Here is an 18,995-nt window from a genome sequence, read left to right as displayed (position 1 = left end):
GATCATGGTTGTATCTGGCCTCACTAACTCTATTCTCATTAAGGGAATTATCCAAACGATGCTGATCCCCAATTAAGTAATACAGTAAAACCCCTGTTCTCCTGCACTTATTGGGATTGGTAGATGCCAGATAAGATTTTTTTCCAGTTGCATGAGACTTATATTCACTATGTCTAACTATACACCTGCATTAAGAATAAACAGTTTAAAAGACAAAAATACTATACTGTACTTTTACTGAAACATCACTTGCATGAATATATCAACCTTAAACCATTTTACTGTATTATCAGTCACATTTTTTGAAAACATTAAACTACTGTTGCATTTGCAGGTTCCTCCCCTTCACAGACCTGCCCAACACAAACAATAGCATTATAGATAATTAACCCCTCCCTCAAGTTTACAGATGAAGCCCCTAACTTGGGTGACTCTTACTAAACAGGATATGGTGACCCTTTAAGAATGTCACCCGGGGGCAAGCAGCATCAATCAGCTCTTTATTCTGGGTGACACCATTGCTGTTTCACACAACTTTATTCAAACAATTGCTATGAGCAAAGCACAACCAAGGCAACTGCAGGCTGAATATTTGTTCCCTTCTTCACCCAAAGGTTTGTGTGTTACTTCAAAGAATATCTAATTTTAAAATTTTAAACGTGTATTTTTTTATTTTATTTTATTCTTATTTCTTAATTTTTGAATTTATTTTCCTCAATTTTTTTTTGCTGGTTGCTTGAAGCTGCCGATTGCTGGAATTCTGGATACCAGGGGCTTTACTGTATCAACTTCATAAATTATATGCTTTTCAAGCTCTTCCCATGTTCCATTAGCTCCACAACTTTGCTCAGATATCTGCAATCCTCCATTTCTGGTCCCTTTATGACCCTTTGAATATGAATAGACTGTTCTGCGGCTAAGTAACCAGCAAAATTTGGGCAAAGAAATCATTTTTCCTCATCTACACCTCATATTTTCTAGTTTATCACCATGCACCTTGTATAAAGATTTTCCTCACTTTAATTTTGGTTCTTTTATCATTTAAAATATTATCAGATCCTCTTTCAACTTCCTATGCTCCAAGGAGTAAAACCCAACCTCTCCTGGCTATTCAGATAACTAAAATTCTCTTCCCTTGATTTATTTGCCTGCCTTTCAATTTTGATGAAGAATATATACCTCAGACTAGTTTTCTCTATTAATTTTCATGCAACACAGATCCAACCAATACATCAGCCTATATCCTTGAAGTGTATTTATTCCTTGCAGTTTATTGTACTTTCAAAAATTGTGCCACTTGCAAATATGGAAATTGTTTCCAATCCATCCAAGTCAAAGTTACTGACTTAGAAGTGACTCCCAGCGAACACAATTATGTACTTCTCTACCTACTGTTTCCTGCCATCTTAGTGATTTTTCATGTTTGCTGCTATGTGTGGAGACCCTGAGTGTAAAGCAAAAGGTAGTGGACACAGCCCAGGACATTACAGGAAAAGCCCTCGCCCCATCATCGAGAACATCTACAGGGAACACTGCCATCTGAGAGTAAAAGCAATCAAGGATCCACATCACCCAGCATTCACTCTGTTCTCACTGCTGCTGTTAGGAAAGAGGTATAGGTGACACAAGACTTGCTCCGCCAAGTTCAGGACAGCTGCTACCCCTCCACCATCAGACTCCTCAACAAACTCAAATGAGGGACTCATTTAAGGACCCTTACTTTTGCACTTTTTTTCCTCTCTGTATTGCAGTTTGTTTACATTTCTTTATTTGTTTACATGTATCCTTTGAGTACCGATTTTTTTTGCACTACTTGTACGTCTACAGGATAAAGAACCTCGGTGGGGGGGGGTATATGATGTTATGAATTTACTCTGACAATAAATCTGAAATCTCTATTTTAGTCCATGGGTATTAATCTTGACAATTTACGCACCTCACTGTCAAATGTTTTCTTACAATCCATGCACAAGTCGAAAACATTTTCCTCATCAATGGTGTTATGTTTCCAAAAAAAATGATTTGCTTTTAATGACTTGCCAGCCACAAACGAGCCTGCAGCTGACGTGGACATTTACCCCCTCCATAAATCTTCATCCGCGAAGCCAAGCCAAAGAAAAGAAGACACCCTTTACTAATCAATTTTTATTCAATCAAGTGATATATCCTGTCCCCCGCCATCGGGAAAGAACGGATTTATCTTGCATTTGCTGGATTTATCCTTGCTTGCTTTCTTCGACAAGGATTCAAAGTGTACAAATGTCCAATAATCAGGCCTTATCCCCATATCTCAATACTTGGAATACCGTTGCTAATATCTGTAAATTTGCACTTTTACTTTCTTCATTAACCTACTAGGATTGAGAGATTTATCCACTTTAAATATAGCTGGCACAACCAAGTATGATGCTGTTGGTCAAGACCACAAAAAAATTGTCTCATCTCAGCCATACCAACTGCCTCCATCAGTGGATTTCCATCTTGGTCCTCGATTGGCACAAGATCTTCTTCATACTCATTTACTGCTGGTATTCCTATAACATATTTTTGAGTCAATTGCAGTTGTTTCTTTTCCATTTCTCTCTGAACTTTCTATAATCAACTAGTTCCTCACTTGTTAGTAAACTTGTCTCTTCCAAGTCACTCATCTCAACTCTGTGCTCAAGATAACAGAAGTTCATACGACACCAGTATCCCCTTCCGTTCCAAAATCATCAAGACTTTTTTTGAAATATTCCCAGCTACAACTTCATCAGTAACCTTCCATAGCTGTCCAAAGCCTTACAATATATTGTAAACAGATTTCTGTCACCCTCCTGTAACACATTTGAATACATCCATCTAACAGGAGCACTGAAAATAATTATAATTTGACATAATGAACACTTTGTACCATGATAGTTGCACTGCCTCTCAATAATTCTAGTCTTCTCACGAATGACCATGATCTGCCACAGAATCATCCCATGCTAGTTCCATTAAGCTAGGCTTACTTCATTCTACTTTTATCTCATTACAGGCTGAAAATTTCTTTTTTTTTTTAAAAACAAATCTAATGATATTTTTTCCCCTCTGCCTCTATCCATGAATCCTTTCGATTCATTTCCTTTCATTGATAAATGAGTCTTAAGCACAATTCATTCACATATTAATAGCCAAGTCCACCAACTGTATTTAGAAGTCATCCATAACAAAATAAAATAAAAATTTATTTTTCTCACCAATTTAGTAATTCTCATTGGAAAACATATTTGTAAACATGGGATGAAACAAGAATTGGGCTCAACAGTGATGTGCTCTAGAAACAACCTATTGATAACCATGCATATAGAAAGTGCATAATGTTTTTGAGAGTTGCTGATATTCATGAATATTAAAATTAAATTGAAAGATCATTAAAAATTAACATTTATATTCAATGTTAGAACATAAAATTTTACCATAAGCTTCAAGCACATATTTTTAATCAATGTACGATGGGTGATACTGTGGACATTCGAGACAGTAGGAGTAGCTGGCTGCTCTTCTGGCATTAATTTCACAGGTTCGCCAGGTACCACTTTCAGAGTGATCTAGAAAGCAAATATGGAAAAAAATAAAGACAGAGACAATGCAAGAAATATATACTGTATTAAATGCAAGTGCTGCAAATTAACAAAGATATTTCAGACGGCAAGTTAGTTACGGAGCGATGAAGAAGTTGCGGATAAGGGTACCCTGCTGTTACAAATAATTATGGAGGAGTTGGGTGGGGGTGTAAGGGTGGTGGCAGTACAATCAGACCAATGGCACAGAATTAGGATAGAAGTAGATCTAAAATATAGTTACACAATTTTTGAAAAGGTTTCAACATAAAACGCATCATACCTGTGCACTAAACAATACATTTTTATCCTGCGAATAAGCAAACTGAATGGAATGAACTCCTGTTCTCTCTGGAAGTACTTTATCCCTGAAATGCAAATACGTTAGAAAATAATACCATTTTCAAATTAGTGACATCCTAAATGGCAGAATGGGTTTAAAGGATGAAGATATTAAGAACAGTTCAATAAAATAAAAAGGAATCTGATTGTCTCAGCTTACTTACTTAATTGTTTTTTTTTTAAATCCCCTATATTCCCTCATCTGGGAAGGGAGATATGTCAAGCTTGACCTGCAAGGTATGTCACTCTGTTCTGCATTTAGCACAGTCAAGCAGGTCAATACGATACAGGATATAGCAGCCTGTTTGATTGGTATGCCTTTCACAACCACTCACTCCACCAATAATGCAAAGTAGCAGGTTCTGAAGGATTGATTGCAGACACTCATACTCCTGAGGCAGCACCATCCAAACCCTCATCCTCTGACAGCTAGATGTAGAAAGGCAGCAAAAGTATGAGAACACTGCCACCTGGATTAAATATAAACATACAGCACAGCAACAAGCCATTTCAGCCCTCGAGACCTTGCTGTCCAACTTATTCCTAATTAACGTACACCTCCAATATGTTTCAAATGGTGAGAGGAATCCGGAGCATGTGGCGAAAAGCCACAAAGACAAAGGGAGAATGTACCAACTCGTTACAGACAGTGCAGGATTTGAACCCTAGTCCCAAACATTGGCGCTATAAAGATTTGGCACTAACCGCTACGCCAACCATGCCGTCCAAGCCACACACCATCCTTACTTAAAAATACTTCAATATCATTGGGTGAAAATCCTGAAACTCTCAACATGACAGCATTTTGGGTATTCTCGTACATGGGAACTGCAGCAGTTTGAGGCAGTAGCTCACCACCACCATCTGGAGGGCAATTATGGACAGACAATTAAATGCAGGACCAGCCTGCAAAGGCCAGATCCTTTGACTGTATAAAGAAGCTTTTCTCATGGTTGTCCTAGTTTTATGGGAGTCCAATAAGTGTCATCGCCCTGTAGCCTTTTATAAGATTAATAACTTGTTATCTCGTCAATAACAGCATATGTACAGCTCATCCTTGGCGCCTCACAGTTTGGCGGGCAGCAACCTCCTTTGAAGAAGACCGCAGAGCCCACCTCACTGACAAAAGGCAAAGGAGGAAAAACCCAACACCCAACCCCAACCAACCAATTTTCCCCTGCAACCGCTGCAACCGTGTCTGCCTGTCCCGCATCGGACTTGTCAGCCACAAACGAGCCTGCAGCTGACGTGGACTTTTTACCCCCTCCATAAATCACAAACGAGCCTGCAGCTGACGTGGACTTTTTACCCCCTCCATAATCTTCGTCCGCGAAGCCAAGCCAAAGAAAAAAACAGCTCATCCTAGAAAACACGCTACTGGGTTGTTCTCTTAAACTTGTTCATTTTGTGAAAGTAACCCCAGAGTGTTCTTTAGATGGGGAATTGCAACATTGACCAAATAATAAAATATCAATGAAATATTTCCAATTTAGAATGAGATGCAACATGTGAGGTAAACTTGCACATGGTACTGATTGAATCCATGTACTCTCTTACCCATGGTTGACAATGGGTTTACTGTCATATGTACATTTGGACTAATATTACTTGTTACAGCTGGACATCTACGTTGTAAAAAGTGACAAAAATTATAATAGTATAATTGAATTAAAAAGAGGCAATAAATATACAAAAGATAGATAATATTTAATTTTCCTGGTGCAAAAAAAAGCGAAGAGCAATTTGTAGTGTTGGAGCAGTCACTGATTAGTGTAATAGGGGGAGGCTCAAGAGCCTGATAGCTGTTGGAAATAAACAGTTCTTGAATCTACAAGTGTTGACCTTCAGGCTTCTGCCCAAAAGTACCAGAAGATGCTGTGACCAGGCTATTATGATGTTAATTAGCATCTCACATAGATGGATGAGAGGCCAGAACCAATGTTTGTTACTTCTGGAGCCTTCTGCATTTCAGGGCAATTGAATTTCCAAACCAGGTTGCAATGCACCAGTCAGTATTCTTTTCATAATGCACCTAAAAAAAGTCTGATAGAATATTTTACAACATGCAAAATCTCCCCAGACTCTGTAAAACATTGAGGCATTGGTGTGCCTTGATGTACTGGCTCCAGGTGAGGTCTTCTGGAATATGGACTTCCAGGAGCTTGGAGGTTCTGACCCTCTCCACCTCCGTCCCATCAATGCAGACAGGTGCGTGGTCCCTCAGCCTCCCCTTCCTAAAATCAACAAACTCCTTAGTCTTGCTGACACTCAGAGCAAGATTGTTGTTTTAGTACCATGCAACCAGATTCTTGATCTTCATTTTGTATCCTGACATAACTTCCAATAATTAGGCCAACATCAGCAAATTTGTGATAGATTTAGAGCTGAACTTGGCTGCATAGTCATTAATGTATAGGGAGTCAAGTAAGGGATTAAGCACATGGCCTTGGGGTGCTCATGGAGGTGATATTGCTGATTCACACTGATTGGGGTCTGCCGATGAAGAAGTCAAAGATCCAGTCGCAGAGGGACGAACAGTGTCCGAGACCTTTTAGTTTAGTCAGAAGTTTTGTTGGTATTTTTTTTTAAAACTTTATTTATTCATTCAAAATACAGATAGTAAGTAACATATATAACAATAAACCATAAACATGAATGTTATATTTTATATATATATATAAAATAAAAAGAAAAAAGGAAAAAAAAACTAAATAAAATGAAAATAAATAAAATAATAATTAAAAAAATTTATCAAAAAAAGAAAGAAAAAAAGAAAAAGAAGAAATAAAAACCCACAAAAACTACCAAAAGGTAGTAATCCCTAAACAAAACTTGGGTGTGGATCACCCACCAGTGGCTGATGACTAATAGAACTTAGAGCAAATCTCTCCCTCCCCAGCCAAACAAAGAGTAACATCAAAATATCATAATGACATAAAAAATAAAGTAAGAATAAGAAAGTTCTTCTATTCATCCAAGAGATTCCAAACTCCATTTCAAGAGAAGTTGGACTCTTTCCATTCCCATTTCTTCCATTTCCAGAACAACCAGATTTTTCTTTAGGAGACAATGGTGGACTACGTCTTTGTCCTCTTGCATCTGGCAACGAATCAGCAAAAATCATTGCTTCACGCTCATTCTCAAAAAATCGAGATTGAAAGTCTCCATAAAACACCTTCAACACTGCCGGATAGCGAAAAGTAGACTGATAGCCTTTACGCCACAAAACTTCTTTAACTGGATTAAATCGACGCCGACGCTGAATAACTTCTTGACTCAAATCTGGATTAAAAAAAAAACTCTACTATTCTGAATCAATAACTGAGCCTGTCGTTATCTCGCATTTTGCACTGATAGACGAAGTATTGCTTCTCTGTCCAAATAATTCAAACATCAAATTATCACAGGTCTCGGTGATTGACCAGGTAAAGGTGTTCTTCTTAAAGCTCTATGAGCTCTTTCCAATACCAAGCCTCCAGAGAAAAATTCTTGCCCCAATACTTGTGGGATCCAGTCTTTAAAAAAACAAAGAGGATCTTGTCCTTCCATACCTTCTGGCAAACCAACAATTTTCACATTACTCCCTCTACTTTGATTCTCCAAATAGTCTATTTTCCTCTCTAACGCCTTCTCACATTCTCACAATTTTATAACAGATTTTTCAACCTCCAACACTTTTTCTGTATTAGAAGCCACTTGTTGTTGACATTCCAAAAAAGCAGACTGAAATTTAAAAAAATCTTCACAAGATGCTTCCACACGTATTTTAAATGAATTCAATTCTAAACTTATCCTTTGGTCATTTCATTCAGCATAGGCTGAATGACAGCGTTTAACTGTTTACATTGTAATTCAGAAAAGCTCAGCCCTGCTTTCTCTGACGTAGTGGCAGAACCAGGTAACTACAGCTCCTGCTGCAGCTCAACAACAGGCAGTTTAACGGTTCTACTGCGGGTCTGGACTCCCAGTGACGGCACCCCGACTTCCTCAGGGGGTCGATGCTGGTCTCCCCCCGCAGCTCGCTGTTGTTTCAAGAACTCACGGATAAGATCGAACTCTTCAGGTTGGAGTACTGCCTGAGGCGTTTCAAGCAATGGAGTCGTCTTCCTGCGTGCTCCCTCCGTTAAAGTCGGCAGGCTGCCAGAATCGGGATCCACTTCGTGGGCACATGCACCTTCCTCCTGATAACAGGTAATTCCAGCGATGTCCTTCTCTTGGTGAGTAGTAGACATTTTTTTTCAGCTCCCATAGGCAATCTTTGTGGTTTAGGCACTGTAGAAATTAAACCTGAGGCTGTAGCAAGCTGTTTAGGCCCCAAATCTTCAACACTCCAAAAATATAATTTCTTCTGAACTTGAGGTTTAATCTTTTTACCATTAATGGCCATAACAGTTCCTTAATACTTTAGACTAAAATTTAAAAAGTTTAAACTTGAAAACAAAGGGTTAAAAACGGGTACTTAAAAGTCCGGCCAGAGAGGTCGAGATTATACGTCTAGACTCTACGCCATCTTGCCACGCCCTCCGTTTTGTTGGTATGATAGTGTTGAATACGGAGCTGTAGTCCTGACGTCCAGGTTCCTGTGGACCAGATAATTTATCAGAGTGGAGGGCCAGTGACAGTCAATAGTCATTGAGCCATGTCACCATACTCTTCTTGGGCACTGGTATAATGGAAGTCCTTTTGAAGCAGGTAGTAAGAGGTTGATGTTTGCAAAAACTCCAACAAGCTGGTTCGCAAAGATATTCAGAACTCTGCCAAATATGCTGTTTGGGCTGGACATTTTTTGAGGATTCACCATTCTGAAGGTTCTGTTCAGGTTAGCCGAAGGGTTTAGGAGCAAAGAGTCAATGGGGGCTGAGGAGGTTCACGAGGTTTTTCATTTGTTTTCCTCTCGAAGAAAACATGGAAAGAATTGAGCATGCCCGAAAGAGATGTATGACAGTTAATGAAGCTGCCTTGTGTCACTCTATAGGATGTAATGGCATGAAAGCCCTGCCACAGCTGTTAAGCATCTGTCTGAGACTCCAGCTTGGTCTTACTTTGGTGATGGCCTTCTGGAGATTATACCTGGTCTTTCTTTCCACATCTAAATCTTCTGACTTAAATGCCACAGATTTAGTTTTGAGATGTTCTACTGAGAAGCTTTGGTGAGATGCCATAGATGACAAATGGATATAGGAGACAATAGATTTTTAACCTTTTTACAGCAACTTACAATTGAACCAGAAACTTTTAAACTAGCACAAGTTCAATTGCATATCAATATACTTAACAAATGACAAAGTACTGAGATGATTTTCCATAAAAACATTGGTACATATTGTTATTTCCAACTTAAAACACGAAATATTGTGAATACCTGAAATAAAAGCAGCCCCCTTTGTCACCTTCCCGTCCTTTGTTGCAGTTTAGAACAGTGGGCTAAAGACAAAATTGCAAAGATGATTAAAAATTAAGGAGTAAAAAAAATTATGAAGAACATGGGAATAATATTTGTCAACTAAATCTCTTTATCAAATAATGTAATTCATAAAAGAATCTCCACAAACTCTGAACAGAAGTTATAAAATTGTTAGGAATGGGGAAAATTTTATTCATTTTTCTTTCATAGTCATCAGCTCTCTATCTGAAGAAATACTGCAAAGGCCTGCAAACTCTCAAATTATATACCCCCGATTTGCACGTTCTCTCTTCATGTTCAAGAAAATACAAACAGTTTCAGGTTAAAAGTAGGAATTTTCAGCCATGCTATACTGCATTCTGAATATCCATTCTGCAAACTAGTGTTTGAGGTCAAGTGATGCACCTTTTTTTGCAGTATGATTGTTTTATCCGTTTGATTGTTAGCAATCCTGGCATCAATAGTTCACCAAATAATTATCTTCAAATAAATTAAATTGTAAAGATCCCACACCCCAAAAATAAACTAAAAATTATTTTGGAAAAGCATCTCACAAGCTTAATTTTTTTTTAAAGATTCAGTCCTGCATTCTTCTCAAAAATGTTTTGCCAAAAGATGCAGAAAGTGAGTGAGTTTATTGTCATATAGACAAGTACATATGCACCGCTATTTTTATTTGCACAGGTACTTTTTGTCTAAAAAAAAGACAACTACAATACTACACATTAAATTACTACCATATAGAAAGTAATAATAAATAGAAGATAGAGCAAAAAAAATCAATATTCAGTTGCAGTTAGCGCAAGATACAAAGTGGATTTTAAATAGTGCAGACAGGTCTTTTTGTGGTCCTGCATTAGTTTATGATTAAGGTAGTAAGGGGAGGTTCAAGAATCTAATAGCCATTATTATGCAGATAAGGAGGAAACAGATCAGCTGGAACCTTAATATTCAATGGAATTAAGTAGATAGCAGCAAATATCTAAACTGACAAACTATTTAGTAAAAGACCAGAACTGTTAAAGAAACTGGTAATATCCAAATGCTTCACTGATGTAAGAACAATTGATTAAAAAAAATAATTAACAACACAATTTTATAAAGGAATAGTCTTTAAAGCATTGAGGCAAATTTAGGAACAGCCTTTTCGCCTTATTATACAAGGCATTTAGATGCATGGACAAAATTTACTGACTGTTCATTAATGCCCTTGAGAAGTTGATGAGGGCATTGCTAGTGCAGATTGATTGAAATAGCTGGTTGATTCAGTTGACTTTGAGAGGAACTTGTAAATGATGAAGTACTGTGTTTGACCTTCCAAGGCATTTAGAAGCCAGACATTTGGAAAATCTGTGGGTTCCACATACAAGATATTCATCTTAGCTAATGTGTTATGGGCAGATTAAATGGCAACCACATTGGCTGCTTTATCTAAGTCAGTTATGAAGCTGTGTTGAAGCTGCACTCATCTACCCATGTAGAGAAACATCCCATTTGTTATGTTGGTGGTGCAGTTATCCATCTATCTAGGGAGCATAATATACAAATGGGATGGTATGTTGGAGCTGGACTCATCCACCAACATAGCAAACATTCCATCCTATTTGCTTTATGTCAGAAGCTGCCAGGCTTTGGGATGTTCTGAGAGCATATCAAACTGCTGATCTGCTCAAGTAGCTGGTTGTCTTGGGTTTTTGATTAATGGTGGTCTGCAGAAAGTTTGATATAAATTCAAAGATAGTGATGCCATTAAAATAATGGAGAAACTCTCAAAGATTGCTTGCTGCAGTTAAAATCACTGCCCTGTGTTTTCTGTGCTGAAAATGCTATTTGCCACTTTCAGCTGTGTGCATTTGACAAGGCTACATTTCTGAATTATGAGCTTTGCATTAAGACTAATAGACTATGAACTCAACTGCAATCTCACTGCATTTGCCCTTAAACTTGTCACTGTCAGGCAAATTGACATCTTTTTAAATAATAGGCAATTAATTTTCTGCATTCTTGATCCAATCCAGAATTTCTCAAAATCTTGGGCTGAAACAGTAGATACTGTATGGCATAAAATCAACATACAACAGTGAACTTTTGAAAATTGGACGCCATTCTGTGAAGCACCCTCAAAATCCTTTCTTGGCTCTAATTTCAGAAGGGCATCTCAAAGTTCCTGAATCTAAAAGACCCCACCAACAAACAGCAGGCCATCACAGATCTCATCACATCATATCTGCCCTCCACAGTCTACACACCTAGTAGGGCCCCAACTCCACACTACCAATTATATTGTTTACCCAAGATTAACAAACAGGACTGTCCTTGTAGACCCATTGTTTCTGCATTCTCTTGGTCTTTGAGCTGATCTTGAATTGCAACCCTCTTCTGTCTTCCCTTGTCCAGTTCCTTCCTACCTACATCTGGGACACCTCTCATGTCTTCAAACATTTTAAAAACTTCTGATTTACTGGCCCCCATCACCTATTCACTTCCAATATCTTTATTCTGGACTCTCTTCACTCTACACTCTGTCCTGATGCAAGGTCCTGACCTGAAAAGTCTACCATCCTTTTGTCTCCACAGACACTGAATGATCTTGAGTTCATTCAGGTTCCAGTCTCTTGTCCCCTAAATTTAATAAATGTTGCAAATCTGATCTGAACTTTAAAAATTACCTTGATACCAGAAGTTAAAGACTTAGAATTCAGCATTTTTGAATCTGAATGAAAATTTGTATTAAAATTCATAAAGCTTCTCATTACATTTTCATAACTAAACAAATTTAAATTGTCATTTGCGAAAAAGGAATTTGAGCAGAATGGCAGAAGTTCAAACTTTTTTCAGTCCCCAATGGTCTTGGCATTATTTCAGTTACTTTATACTGGTGTTTGTGTTTGACATATGCTAACATATGTTCCATGAAAAGTTGACATAATTCATTTAAAATACACTATTTCATGAAATTTTGGTGTGGCTTAAGTTGCCAGTTAAGTTTTGGACAACTTTGGGATATATATTAAGGCTCTTTCAAAGGTTCTGTATTATCCCACAAGTTAGATGGTATGGAATTACAGGATTAGAATGAAAAGCTAAAAAGTTGTTGCATAATAATAATAATGAGTTTTTAAACTTACATTTGAAACTGGTCGTTGTCCCCTCCAGATTCTCATGCTGAGATCCGCTGCCTTAATATTTCTCATTGTATTACCATCTTCAGAAATGACACTAACCACAAAATCTAGAAAATTACACAAAATATTAAAAGATTCATTTGCTGAGTAATTTTCTTGTGTTAACATGCAGCAGTTCCCATCTAAAAACAGCTTTAAAGCAAGTGATGATCTTCAGGAATATTTTAAATACTTAAGAAAATACATCAGTTACCATTTCTTTTGTTAGAGTTAAACTTGGTATTTACTTCTATGTTCTTGTTGCTAAAAGCAGATAAAGAGTCAAGATTCTAGAAAGGAGCAAAAATAATAATGGCTGATTAACTTTCCTAATATTGATTGGCATCATCTTACAGTGAAGCTTTGGATGGAGTAGATTTTTTAAGTGTGTTCAGAAAGGTTTCCTGATGCAATATGTAAATAGGCCAACTAGAGGAGAGGCTATCCTTTACCAGGTATTTGGAAATGAACCAGGTCAGGTGTCACATCAGTCAGTGGGTAAACATTTTGGAGAAAATGATCACAATTCCACTCCTTTACTACAGCATAGGAGAGGGACAAAAATAGACAATTTGGAAGGGGTAGGGTAAAATATAATGCTGTTAGGCAAGAACTTGGCAACATAAATTGGGAACAAAGGTACTTGGGCAGAAATGTACTATATTGTGGCAGAGATGTATGGCAGAAACATGAGTCAGAATTTATCATCATAAACATCATGAAATGTGTTGCTTTACAGCAGCATTACAGGTGCAAATATTGCTAAGTTACATTAATGAATAAATCAGTGCAAAAAGAAGAGAAAGGGAGGTAAATCTGATGGCAGAGGGGAAGATGTTTTTGCACTGCTGGGTGTTCGGCTTCAGGCTCCTGGACCTCCTTCCTGGTGGTAGCAGTGAGATGAGGGCATGACCTGGGTGGTAAGGGTCCTTGAGGACAGACTCTGCTTCGCCTCCTTCAGAAGTCCTTAATGGAGTGAAGATTGATGCCCATGATGGCAATGGTCAAGTTCACAATTCTCTTCGTTCTGTACACTGGCACTTCCATACCAGATAGTGATGTAACCATTCAGAATGCTCTCTATGGTACTCCTGTAGAAATTTGCGAGTCTTTGGTGACATGCCAAATGTCCTCAAACCCCTCACGAAATATAGCCAATGGTAACACTTCTTTGTGATTTCATCGATGTCAAGGCCCCAGAATCATTTGTCAACCGTATGAAGTTCTTAACCCTTTCCACTGCTGACCCCTTGATGAGGAGTGCTTTCTCCTGATTTCCCCCTCCTGAAGAACACAATCAGTTCTAGTTTTACTAATATTGAGTGCAAGGTTGTTGTTGAGACACCACTCAACCAGCTAATCTATTCCATTCCTGTTCACCTCATTGCTGTATGTGATTCTGCCTGATGATCCGTAGTGTCATTGGACAATTTGTAGGAGGAATTTGAATTGTGTCTAGCCACAGAATCAAGGAGCATGCATCCTTGAGGTCCGCCTGTGTTGATTGTCTGTGGAGACATTGTTTCCAATTTGTACTTACTGTGGTCATCCAATGAGGAAGTCAAGGATCCAGTTGCAGAGGGAGGTGCAGAGACCCAGTACTGAAGGTATGATGGTGTTGAAAACTGAGCTGTAGTCAATGAAAAGTAGCCTGATGTACATGTTGCTGTTGTCCAGGTGATCCAGGGCTGAATGGAGAGCCAGTGAGATTGTATCTGCTGTGGAGCAATTGTGGCAGAAGGCGAATTGCAGTGAGTCCAAATCTTTACTTAGGGTCGAGTTAATTCTGTCCATGACCAACCTCTCAGGTAATATTTGCACAAATATATCCCATAGGAGACAGGGAAAGGATGGCAAGGTGGAAAAAAAAAACTATGTTGTACAAGGAATGTTGAAAATCTAGTTAAGAAAATAAATGCTTATGAGAGGGTTTAAGAAGATAGGAACCGATAGAGCTCTACAGAATTACAAGATTTTCAGAAAAGAGCTGAAGAAAGGACTTGAGAGAGATTGAAGGAGCCGTGAACCCTTGGCAACCAGGATTAAGGAAAACCCCAAGGCATTTTGCAAGTTTGTGAATAACAAGAGGATGAGTCATGTGAGGCTAAGACCAAATCAGAGTGTATGCAAAACATATGCATGGAGTCAGAGATGGTCATAGAGGTCCTTAATGAATACTATCAGTGTCTACCAGAGAAAAGGACATTGAGAATTGTGGAGATGACTTAGATCAGTCTGAAATGCTTGACATGAAGAAAGAATGTGTTGGATCTTTTGAAAGGCATGAAGTTAGGCAAGTCGCCAAGACCGGACGAACTTGACTCAGGTTGCTGTGAGAAGCAAGGGAGAAGTCTGTTGAGCCAATGTCTGTGATCTTCAAATCATCATTAGGAGTACTGGAGGATTGAAAATGTTGAATAAAGAGAGTAGAAAACTATAGACCAGTGAGTCTTAAGTGGTGGACAAGCAGTTGGATAAGATCCTTTGAGGCAGGATTTAAAAGCATTTAGAGAGGCATAATCTGACTTGGTATTCATCAAGGGCTCAGTAGCGGAGAGGGTCAAGAACTTCAAATTCCTGGGTGTCAACATCTCCAAAGGTCTGTCCTGGAGCCTCCACATTGATGCAATCAAAAAGAAGGCTCTCCAGTGGCTATTCTTTGTGAGTTATCTGATGAGATCTATATGCCACCAAAGACTTTTACAGCTTTTACAGGTGTACCATGTAGAGCATTCTGGCTGGTTGCTTCACTGCCTGGTATGGAGTCGCCAACTCTCAAGGCAAGAATAGAAGCCAGAGGGTTAACTTGACCTGCAACATCACAGGCATCAGACTTTACTCCATCAAGAACCATCTACATGAGACAGTGTCTTAAAAGAAAGCAGCCTCTATCCTCAAAGGCCCCCACTACCCAGGCCATTCCCTATTCACTCTGCTACCATCGGGAAAGAGGTACAGGAGCCTAAAGGCAAGCACTCAACAACGCAAGGACGGTTTCTTCCCTGCTGCCTTTGGATTCCTGAATAATCAATGAACCAAAGAAAATGCCTTACTTTTCACACACTATGATTTTTACAGTAATGGTAGAATAGTGATGAATATTCCAAAGTAGGAGAATATAGATAATGGAGGAATATAGTTCTTGGATTTGAACTGCTCTAAATACTTTTATCGAGGCCTTTGACAAGATTCTACGTGTCATCCAAGGCAAGTTTTGCAGAATGGATACAGAATTGGCTTGATTGTAGGAGACAGGAGGTAATAGTTGAGGGTTGTTCAGTTTCGAGGCCTGTGACCTGGGATGCGCTGCAGGGATCTATGCTGGATCCACCATGATTTCATCTGTTTTAATAATATGGATGACAATATAGCTGGCATGTTAGTATGTTTGCAGGTGACAAAAATTGGGGGTAAGTGAATATTGAAAAAGGTTATCTAAGATTACAGCAGCATTTAGATGAACTGGGAAAATAGGCCAAGGAATAGCAGACAGATTTTAATTCTGGGGAGTGTTATTTGCACTTTGATTAGTTAAATCAGAGCAGGACTTGAAACGGTAAATGGTAGGACACTGAAGAATGTTATAAAAAGAAACCTGGGTATAAGTATATAGTTCCATGAATGTGATGACACAAGTAGACAGTAACATATTTGGCATACTTGCTTTCATCAGTCAGTACACTGAGAGCAGCAGATGGAATGTTGTGTTCCTCCGGTACAATATGTATGTGAGACCACACTGGGGTATCAGAACATGGAAATCTATAGCAGAGTATTGCCTGTTTCGCCCACAGTGATGTTCCAACTGAATATCCTACTCTAACAACTGTCTAGAGTCTAGTCACTGCCTTCTGCATACCCTCCATTTTTCTCAGTTCCATGCCCCTATCTTAGTCTGAGATCCTATTATGGCTGCCTCCACTATTGTTGCCAGCAGCACATTCCATGCACCCACACTCTTTAAAAAACACACGCCTCTTGTACTTATTCCCAAGCACCTTAAAACAATCCCCCTTGAGTTAGCCATTTCCAGTCTGAGAAAAAACCTCTAGCCATTCACATGATCGATGCCTCTTATGATCTTATACCCTTCCATCAATCTTCATTCTCTGTTGCTCTAAGGAGAAAAGGCCAAGTTCACTCATAAGGCATTCTCTCCAATCCAGGAAGCATTCTTGTAAATCTTCTCTACACCCTCTATAGAATCCAGATCCTTCCTGTAGTGAGGTAATGAGAACTGAACACATTATTCCAAGTGGAATCTAACTAAGATCTTGTATAACTGCAATATTACTTCACAGCTCTTGGACTTGATCCCATGGTTCATGAAGGCCAGACCCTTACACCTTCTTAAAGCTATCAACCTTTGTAGCATCTTTAATTGTCTTATGGACACTGTCCCCAAATTTCATCCATGCTGCTCAGTCCTCCCATTAACATTGTATTCTGCCTTCAAATACGTCTTACTGAAATGATCCACTTCATACTTTTCTGGGTTAAACTTCATCTGCCACTTCTCAGCCAAGCTCTGCATCCTTTCAATGTCCCTTTGTGATCTCTGGGAACCCTCCAAACTATCCACGACACTACCAACCTTAGTGTCATCTGTTTCTTTGGCTTGGCTTCGCGGACGAAGATTTATGGAGGGGGTAAAAGTCCACGTCAGCTGCAGGCTCGTTTGTGGCTGACAAGTCCGATGCGGGACAGGCAGACACGGTTGCAGCGGCTGCAGGGGAAAATTGGTTGGTTGGGGTTGGGTGTTGGGTTTTTCCTCCTTTGCCTTTTGTCAGTGAGTTGGGCTCTGCGGTCTTCTTCAAAGGAGGTTGCTGCCCGCCAAACTGTGAGGCGCCAAGATGCAAGGTTTGAGGCGATATCAGCCCACTGGCGGTGGTCAATGTGGCAGGCACCAAGAGATTTCTTTAGGCAGTCCTTGTACCTTTTCTTTGGTGCACCTCTGTCACGGTGGCCAGTGGAGAGCTCACCATATAACACGATCTTGGGAAGGCGATGGTCCTCCATTCTGGAGACGTGACCCACCCAGCGCAGCTGGATCTTCAGCAGCGTGGACTCGATGCTGTCGACCTCTGCCATCTCGAGTACTTCGACGTTAGGGATGAAAGCGCTCCAATGGATGTTGAGGATGGAGCGGAGACAACGCTGGTGGAAGCGTTCTAGGAGCTGTAGGTGATGCCGGTTGAGGACCCATGATTCGGAGCCGAACAGGAGTGTGGGTATGACAACGGCTCTGTATACGCTTATCTTTGTGATGTTTTTCAGTTGGTTGTTTTTTCAGACTCTTTTGTGTAGTCTTCCAAAGGCGCTATTTGCCTTGGCGAGTTTGTTGTCTATCTCATTGTCGATCCTTGCATCTGATGAAATGGTGCAGCCGAGATAGGTAAACTGGTTGACCGTTTTGAGTTTTGTGTGCCCGATGGAGATGTGGGGGGGTTGGTAGTCATGGTGGGGAGCTGGCTGATGGAGGACCTCAGTTTTCTTCAGGCTGACTTCCAGGCCAAACATTTTGGCAGTTTCCGCAAAGCAGGACGTCAAGCGCTGAAGAGCTGGCTCTGAATGGGCAACTAAAGCGGCATCGTCTGCAAAGAGTAGTTCACGGACAAGTTTCTCTTGTGTCTTGGTGTGAGCTTGCAGGCGCCTCAGATTGAAGAGACTGCCATCCGTGCGGTACCGGATGTAAACAGCGTCTTCATTGTTGGGGTCTTTCATGGCTTGGTTCAGCATCATGCTGAACTTACTGTAAACCACCCTTCCTCTTCCAGGTCATTTATAAAAATGACAAAGAGAAGGGATCCCAGAACAGATCCCTGCAAAACACTGACCTCTGTGCAGAAAACAAGCTATCTACAACCACCCTCTGCCTTCTCTGGGATAATTCTGTATCTGCAAAGCAAGGCCTCCTTGGATTCCATGCCTCCTTTTTGAATGAGCCTTGCATGGGGAACTTTATTAAATGCCTCACTGAAATCTATGCACACTACATCCACTACTCTATTTTCATCAATTTTTTTTGACACATACTCAAAGAATTCTATCAGACTTGTGGGACGCAACCTTCCTCTGACAAAGCTATGCTATCAGAATCAGAATTTATTGTCATGAAAATTGTTGTTTTGCGTGGCATCATAGTTCAAATATTCATATTTTTATAACCATCTGTTCAGTTGGATCATCACTGTGGGCGAAACAGGCAATACTCTGCTGTAGATTTCCATGTTCTGATACCCCAGTGTGGTCTCACATACATATTGTACCGGAGGAACACAACATTCCATCTGCTGCTCTCAGTGTACTGACTGATGAAAGCAAGTATGCCAAATATGTTACTGTCTACTTGTGTCATCACATTCATGGAACTATATACTTGTACCCAGGTTTCTTTTTATAACATTCTTTAGTGTCCTACCATTTACCGTTTCAAGTCCTGCTCTGATTTAACTAATCAAAGTGCAAATAACACTCCCCAGAATTAAAATCTGTCTGCTA

General features: G+C 39.6%; 1 protein-coding gene across 6 annotated transcripts in view; it reads right to left on the bottom strand.

Moving 5' to 3' along the window:
- smchd1 (structural maintenance of chromosomes flexible hinge domain containing 1) overlaps positions 1-18,995 on the bottom strand; it is a 196,435-nt gene that overhangs the window by 17,079 nt on the left and 160,361 nt on the right. For all 6 annotated transcript variants that reach the window (XM_069921732.1, XM_069921734.1, XM_069921733.1 and 3 more), the window contains 4 exons: positions 12,459-12,562; positions 9,289-9,350; positions 3,868-3,952; positions 3,441-3,572 (listed from right to left, as the gene is read on the bottom strand). In XM_069921732.1, the coding sequence (XP_069777833.1) occupies positions 3,441-3,572; positions 3,868-3,952; positions 9,289-9,350; positions 12,459-12,562 (383 nt within the window). The remainder of the gene's footprint in view (positions 1-3,440; positions 3,573-3,867; positions 3,953-9,288; positions 9,351-12,458; positions 12,563-18,995) is intronic.

Source organism: Narcine bancroftii, chromosome 2, assembly GCF_036971445.1.
Source record: "Narcine bancroftii isolate sNarBan1 chromosome 2, sNarBan1.hap1, whole genome shotgun sequence".
Taxonomy (NCBI): Eukaryota; Metazoa; Chordata; class Chondrichthyes; order Torpediniformes; family Narcinidae; genus Narcine; species Narcine bancroftii.
This window is presented reverse-complemented; position numbering and strand designations above follow the sequence as displayed.